At 47.2% G+C, this 8150-nt stretch overlaps 1 protein-coding gene across 1 annotated transcript; it reads right to left on the reverse strand.

Annotated features, from left to right (window-relative positions):
* Positions 1-2432: 2432 nt before the first annotated feature.
* Positions 2433-6371, reverse strand: LOC125550979 (NDR1/HIN1-like protein 10). The gene is made up of 2 exons (XM_048714119.1): positions 5196-6371; positions 2433-2849 (listed from the first exon to the last, which is right to left on the reverse strand). The coding sequence occupies exon 1, from the start codon at positions 6092-6094 to the stop codon at positions 5198-5200; it is 897 nt and encodes a 298-aa protein (XP_048570076.1). The 5' UTR covers positions 6095-6371; the 3' UTR covers positions 2433-2849; positions 5196-5197.
* Between the last annotated feature and the right edge of the window lie 1779 nt (positions 6372-8150).

Consider the following 8150-nt stretch of genomic DNA (forward strand, 5'->3'; position numbering starts at 1 on the left):
CCCCATTGAGACAGGAGATAAGATGATCCTCCCAACCACCCCCTATACAATCCTATCAGGGTAGCACCGTCGAAACCCTCCGTGATCGTCCGTCGTCCCTTGCTAAAGCCATACTAATCCGACACGAGCAAATCTTCGGAACAGGGGAGCAGGAGACCCGGGACCCCGCCCGCGAGTAGGCAGATTCTAATGAACCACCCCCACATTACATTACATTAGGTCAGGCATCCTCCTCTTCTCTCCAGTCCACTTCACTTCACAATAGACCACCCAACAACCAACCGAGGTCGGCATTGCCCTCCATATCCTGTCACTTGCGTTGCGTACATTCCCACCACCACCACAATCCAAAGCAAAGCTGAGCTAATGGAAGTCGACCACTTGGGAAGAAATTAAAGCATGCCTAGTGCAAGTGCAATGATGATCGACCATCCAATTAATAATAATAACATTTACCTAAACACGGTGGATCCTTAAACAAAACGGAAACCTAAAGACGATAGAGATGCGGTGTGGCCCTGGTAATGCCTAGGGAAAATTTTGCTTTTGCCACTATATTTTACAGATTCGACTTATGCCACTGTTTATTTTGACATTTCGCTTTCGTCACTCTTAACTTTTTGAAAATTATCACAATTGCCATTCCGTGGCAAAAGCAAAATAATTTTATTTCACATTTGACACTCTTAACTTTTGACAACGTATCACAATTACCTCTCTAATTTTTTTGCTTTTGCCATGGGATGGCAACTATGATAATTGTGGAAAGCTAAGAGTGGCAAAAGTGAAATGTTAAAATCTTGAGTGGCATAAGATTTTTTTTTTTGAGCTCGGCATAAGAAAAATTGGCAAAAGCTAAAGTGGCAAAAATAAAATTTTCCCTAACGCTTAGGGTGATGAGTGGCGCCCCGCATAGGCCTGCTAGAGTGCTCAGTTAGCACAGATTAAGCTAACACCACTACAGGCCAGAACTAGATTTGTCTAATCTTGAATACGAAACGGGCCGCTGCCTAACAAGCATTTCATTGTTGTAGAGTACATAATTAGATCTTGTTTGAGTTATTCCTTTAAGGGAAAGAGGGAAAAGGCAGATTCAAAATCTTTTTTTCTTTCGAGTTTCCCAAACACAAAATACCTCCTTGTATTCACATTCTCGAATGAGACTGGAGTAATGCTGCGCATCATCTTGTTGCACAGACCTAATAATTTTTTTAGGCTAACCTAATAAGTTTATATATAAAGACACGTGAAGTAAAATAAATCAGGGACACTATCTTGTGAACATGCTTGGCAGCCCACGAGACCTACATGGAAGATGATGACTCATACCAGGTTGTATGGATTTGTAATGTTGACTGGCTTCTCATAATTATTGGATGGATCTTCAGTAATGCCAAAGATACTTTCATATAGAATACCCAACAAGCATCGTGCAACAAACAGAGCAGAAAGGCATGCCTCGAGCCAAACCATTTCAGGCGCTGTCTTTAACGCCTAACAATGATTAACAACGACACTCAGCAAAAGGAAAAAGTAGGACTGGAGACACGGCTATCCACCAACCATGGTTAACAGGGGTGAACACACTGCTTGGAATTGGAGTTACAACTCATGGAGATTACACAAACTCCATCTGAAGCTATAGAGAATTTGCATGCTTGCATTTTGGTTATGCCCATACTATTAACAACAAAATTGCTACGCCGATGGTTCACCTACGCTAAAACACAAAACAGTAGTACAGTACCAACCTATCAAAGAATTGTCTAGCCCTTACAAGAAACTGGCTTCTGCATCTAACTAAACAGCTGTATTCAGGAACAGACCTAATTTCCCTTTTAAAAAGGTGGACACCAACTTCCTGTTAAATTCAGATGGTGACAGGGTGTGTCCTTACGGGCATGTTATCGATCCAAGCAGGTTTTGCAAATTAATCCAGCTCTACGAGGGAAATCAGGAAACATTGGTTGCCTACCAATTTAAAACCCATAGAAGTTCAATCCGCAGGTAGGCTGATTTTCACAAAAGAACGCCAGACCTTCAACTCGGCAGATTAACAGCGGTGTGTACCACAACACAACGCTGAGCAATCATTTCCCTACATACAATCTGGATTCCATCCATGCAGAAAACACTGGCTTGAGTTACTGTCACTCAAGACTTCAATGCGGAAGCAAGCAGGAAAGTTTGTTTGGACCAGATGAACTGAAATGGTTACACAGCTAGTCTACAACAACATGCTCTGGAAGCTCATTGGACCATATTATGATCCGCCATGTTAGACAGACAATAGATCTGTAGCCAAAGGGGCTAAAACTGAGCAGCCCATCTCACTCAACAGCAACTCTCATGTCAGCAATAAAACGTAATTTTCTGGCATTTTTTTTCTAACTAAACTATAAATGCAAACAGAGATCCTAGACATACAGAACTTCAAATATACGCACAATAAGTGATTAGAGCCTGTTTCAAGCGCAAGTACATTAAAGTATGATATGAAGCCCCCCCTAAGGATCCATACATGATTGAGGTTCTCACTTGGGGGAAATTAGCAACCAGGGATAATCATTCTTGCCAAGCATTTCCCAAATGCACACTCGGTATATTCAATGTCCACCCATCTTGAAGCTATGATATAATAGGTGAAAATGACACATACTATCAATTAAGCATCATTTCAGACTCTTCCTGGTCACAGATTCTATGGGCAGGCAGGTAAACTGAAGTTACCCAGCTATTACTCATGAATCGGTGTCTGGCCAGCGTCTTATAAGATCAGCTAACTTCTCGTACCTATTGAAGATGGTCCCTTAGATCAACATCTGGAGTAGTTACAGCCGTGAACAATCCTGATAAGTGATAAGAGCCAACTGTTAACTATGATATATGCCTTAGCAGTACACAATAAATGATGTGCAATCAAGTACAAATACTAGATGACAAGATCTACTTCGATTATACTACAAGGCAGTCTGAACTAACAATCTTATTTTTAACATCGGTAGACGGCTACACAGTCTAGGGTTTACAGTAGTGTAACAACATTCAGAAGACAAAATGAACTATGACAAAGCTGACGATAAGCAAGTGTGGTAGCGACATATTCAAAGTAGAAAACAGAACTAGACAAAAAAAGGTAATGCGCTGTGCCCCTCTAGGCAGCTGGAGTACAATAATAAGATGCTAATGGCAACATGCAGAAGAAGAACAATGTGAATAGAGTTTTTTTCAAGCAAACAAACAGGAAAAAAACAAAACAAAAATGTGTCTACTATTACAATATAGCGCCCCAACTATAATTGATGGGGTTCCCTAATAGCAGTAAACATATATATTAAAGAATGTAGTCTAGTGGCCATGCAATCATTTCCAGGAAGATGCAGAAATGCAAACATTTGGAATCTTTTTTGTAGATCTGCAACATTATGACACCAACTCACAGCTAAAACTATACAGTATGTAAGGCCCTTGTGGACAACTACCATGATCTCACAGGTCATCATAGTGTGAAGACAAATGATCTGGCGATATTTAAAAGTTATTACATGTGAAATTAGCCACACAGAAAAACTCCAAGAAAATTTTAATATACAGACCACCAAGGCACAATTTGAACATATTCCCCATATACCAACAATGGTAACAGAGGTCAACTTTGTAGCCAGATTATACTCGTTCCCTTGTATGACTACAAAAGTTTAAGTGAAGCTCATGCAACTACGGCATAAGGCCAATTCTTTCTTCGGTACCAATTTTAGCGCCACAAGAAATCCACTTGTATTTCGCAATGTACACAAGAACTTGAACACATTCATCTCCACAAGCATATGACTAGAGTGAGAGCTGTCAATAAATAAGTCAGATCCAAGACTCTGCCCCATGCCTCCCATTGTTTTCCAGATTTCGGATGATGTGGTGTGTGTTAATACAAGAGTTGAACTAAGGATGCAACCCTCAAACATATCATTTGATACATTTCAATTCAGTCTACCACTATGGGGCACTCCAAACATCAGTCCATGAAGCTACATGTCAGTGTACAGGTTTACATATGAAAATATAAAGTTCATAGCAAGTACTAAGCTTAATCACAGGTATAGTACAGACAATTCACACTTGTCGCCTAAGATTCATCTTCATGTAGGAGAGTGGACGATTTGCCCACGGGGGCATCTGCACCCGGGTTCATCCATGCACTTCTCCTTCATGTAGTTCTATCTCTGGTTTGCAGCAGTCAAAAGTTCACTGCTACTGATATAACCAATCCCATATGCAGAATTTCAACAAAAAAACACTTGCGAACTTTACTTTGGTAAATCTAGGTCTCAAACAACTAGAAGCCATCCTTTTTTTTTAATGCATGTACATCTTCTAGGACCTAAACTATAGCTAGAGCTAAAATCTAACATGAGACAGTAGAGGTTATATTCTGTCAAGTTTATACCCATCTGGACCTAAGTTTCTCAGTCATTTTAGAGACAACAACAACAACAACAACAACAACAAGGGCTGTTGTTGTCTCTAAAATGACTGAGAAACTTAGATCCAGATGGGTATTTTAGAGACAAGAAAACCAAATGGAGTGGATGTTGGTCCACAAACAAAATGATAACTGAGCCAGACACCCAGCTCATACGGGGATGGATTGTATTATTTTCAATAATAGATAATCTCCTTCTCTTGAAACATGAAAGGATGATAGTGGATTATTAACTGGTAGTCTTCTTTGTTTTGCTTATATATCCTCATAAAAATTTACAAAAAAGGAAACTAATAAATAATATAATTATCATTTGCAGTTTGCCAGATTTCCTAGTGCCGAACTTTGGATATTATTAGTAGCTGAAGGTTATGTGCGACTCCTGCATCAGTTGGACTGTTTACTATTTTTTGGATGTTCTATTAAAAGTGTGTTCTCTCACTCCCGTTGACAATTCACTTCAACACTATAGTAAGACTTGCACACAGCCACACTCCTTCAAGTTGACCATTTTGACCCATCTCTCCATCTGGCAATCAAATTCAAGGCTGCAGCAAACGACCATATTTTCAAGCTCGCAAATCACCACATCAGGAAAGAATATACGGACATAAACACCTTGCCACTCTTACAATCCATACAATTTTTTTACATGGAACTCTGGATGTAAATTGAAGGCATAACCACAAAAGGTACTGGAATCATGTCAGCTAACCTTCACAAGACGACTTGGCAGCGGCGTGCCGGGCCATCAAATTTTGCGTCGGTGGCGTTCTTCCCACGGAATGTGACGGGCACTCCATCGCACAGCACCCTCATGGCCCTCCGGCGGGTGCGCCAGCCCCCTCTATCGAAGACGGCGATGGCCGCGAGCCTCACCTGGACCTCCATGGTGCCCCCGTTGCCGCTCTTGAGCGCAGCGGCCTCGTCGGGCCCGACGTATGTCCCGTCGACGTCGAGGCGGAAGGCGAGCGTGGTGGAGTTCCGGGGCCCCTGCGCGAAGGGCGCGAGGGAGGTGACGGCGATGGGGGAGGAGGGGGCGAGGTCGACGTAGGCGACGAGGGAGGAGTAGGAGATGGTGAGCTTGGAGTTGGGATTGTCGGCGAGGAGGGAGGCGTCGAAGGCGGCGGAGAGGGAGGAGTTGGCCGGGGAGTAGGCGACGCGGGAGAGCGTGAGGGCGGAGAGGGAGAAGGCGGGCGCGCGCGGGCGGAGGAGGAGCCAGACGATGAAGGTGCCGGCGCCGAGGAGGAGGAAGGCGGCGACGACGAGCGCGAGGAGGCGGCGCAGGCAGGTGGGCGGCGGCGGCGGGGCCGCCTGGTAGGGGTTGTGGTGGTTGTGGTAGTGGTGGTAGGGCGGGGGCGGGGGCGGGTGGTGGTGGTGGTGGTGCGGGGGCGGGGCCGGGTAGGGGTAGGCGACGCCGAAGGCGGCCGCGCCGTTGCCGTTGGCGACGGGGGGCGGCGCCGCGGCGTAGTAGGCGGAGCTGGCGTTGCCGGGGTTGGGCGCGGCGTTGGCCGGGTAGCCCATGGCGGGGCCGGGAGGCGGCGGGGCCTTGGCGTTGGGGCGGTCGCCGTCGGGCGGGTGCGCCGCTGAGGAGGAAGAGGACGCCGGGTGCATGGCGCCGGCGGTGGGGTTTTTGCTTGCTTGCTTGATGGGGGAGGGAGGCGACGATGGAGATTTGGGATCTGGAGGAGGACAGGAGCAGCCGAGCAGGAGGATGGAGTCGGTCGGTAGAAACGGCGGTGGAGGGGGAGGGCAGCGCGTCGTGGGTTGGCGTAAATGCAGATGCGCCGTGTTTTTTGCCCCTTTTTCTCGGCGTTGGTTATAGTGGATGGAGTATCAACTTCGATTCTCCACGCCGCGCGTCAGATCGTCGCCGCGTTGGTACTATTGGTAAAATCATCGCGTATATATAGGGTGTTGTGGAGCATTGCACGTCGCCACGAGACTCGTAATTCAAGTCTACCTCTCAGCTTTTGGAATCTTTTCTTTTGACCGACAGGAACCGGAACCAGGTCTGGCGTTTCAACGTCGCCGTGGACGCGAGGCGATGTTTCCCAGGTGGCAATGGACGAGGCATGCAAATTGCAAAAGATTAAAAAAGAAGGTGGTAATGGGGGAGGAGTGCCCAGGTCTATACGGCTGCTACAAAAAGTTCCGTGGAAAACAAAGAGAAGGACCCTCGACGCGACGGTGAAGACGTGACTCAGGCGAGAGTGGAAGGGACACGGTTCGCTTTGTCGAAAACGAGGCAGGAGCGGTGAAAGGGATGAGCGAGTGCCACTTTTCTTCCACCAGCTTCAACGCAACCCGCACCAACAGGAAAAGGGAAGCCGCGTCCTGTGTTCTTTCCCTTCGCGCACAAGCAGAAATGAATGGCCTCTCATTCTCATTTCCACTATCTTTCTTTCTTCAAAAAGGATTCTCCTCTCCTTTTGTCATCCACCAGTCGGTTCAGTACAGCGATCTTAGGCAACTCCACCGCGCCGCACGTCCCCAAACGGACGTCCGTTTTATCCGGATTCTGTCCGTTTGTGTAGGGATTTGGAGTCGTGTTCGGGCGTGTTCTGGGATGCGGTGGCCGTGCGCCCAACGCACGGCCGTATCGGTTTGCCCCATCCTGTCCGTATCTATTTTTAAAAAAACAACGTTTACAATGCCGGCAACAAAGCCAGCGGCCTACATGTCCATCGCCGGCATCGGTTGGCCGGCAACACAGCCAGCCTCCAAAATGAATAGTTGTCCTCGCCGACAACACAACCAGCGGCCGGCAACACAGCCGGCCTCCAAAATGAATGTTTTCTCGCCGGCACACTGCCAGCGGCCCAGCGGGCGAGCGACACCCATGCCAGCCTCCAAAAGAACGGCCACGTCGATCGAACGACCTAGTTCAGGCCTTCGGCGTCGAGCATCTCCTTCTGCTTGGCCTCGAACCAGGCCCTCGTCTTGTCGCTCATCTTCGACAAGTCCACGCTCATGATCGCAAAGGCCACCTCCTTCGCTTTGGTGGCGGCATTGGTGGCCTCGATGTCGAGCTGCCTCTGCCTGGCCTTGACGTTGTCGACCTCGATGTCGAGCTGCCTTTGCCGGGCGACCTCTTCCATGTCGAGCTGCCTTTGTCGGGCCGCCTCCTCCATGTCGATCTTCCTCTTCTTGGCCGCCTCCTCCATCTCAAGCTTCTTTCTTTGAAGGTCTAGGTATTGCTTCATTTGCTCGTCCTTGCTTTGCCACTTCTTCTCGTCCCTCACATCCTTTTGAGACATCATGCCATGCAAAGTGTCATGCAATGCCATGGATGAGGCATCACGTATGTCATCAACCTTGGAGTTGGTCTTGCCCCTCGACCTCTTCAACGCCTCGCCATCTCCACCTCCGGCGAACTTGGTCGTCTTCAGTTCTCTCTCCCTTTGTAGTTCACGGTATTGGTCCTTGAACTTAGGGCAATTGTTGATGAGCGTCCAACAATGCGTAAGAGTGAATGGCTTGTCATTGTGCCGGGCCTTGAATGCCTCCAAAGATTGGAATGCCTACAACACATGATCAACAAGAAGTGAACAGGCAAACATATACAAGGCCGAAGTCTCATGGCCGTAGCAAGAAAAGGGCTAGGAAGAGGAGAGCATACCGTGTCCCCAACGCCGAGACCACTCACGGGCCGTGCTTCAACGCTCTC

The sequence above is a fragment of the Triticum urartu genome, chromosome 4, assembly GCF_003073215.2.
Source record: "Triticum urartu cultivar G1812 chromosome 4, Tu2.1, whole genome shotgun sequence".
NCBI lineage: Eukaryota > Viridiplantae > Streptophyta > Magnoliopsida > Poales > Poaceae > Triticum > Triticum urartu.

Excerpts from the sequence above, each read along its gene's own strand:
- LOC125550979 (XM_048714119.1), bottom strand. The coding sequence starts at position 6,094 with ATGCACCCGGCGTCCTCTTCCTCCTCAGCGGCGCACCCGCCCGACGGC.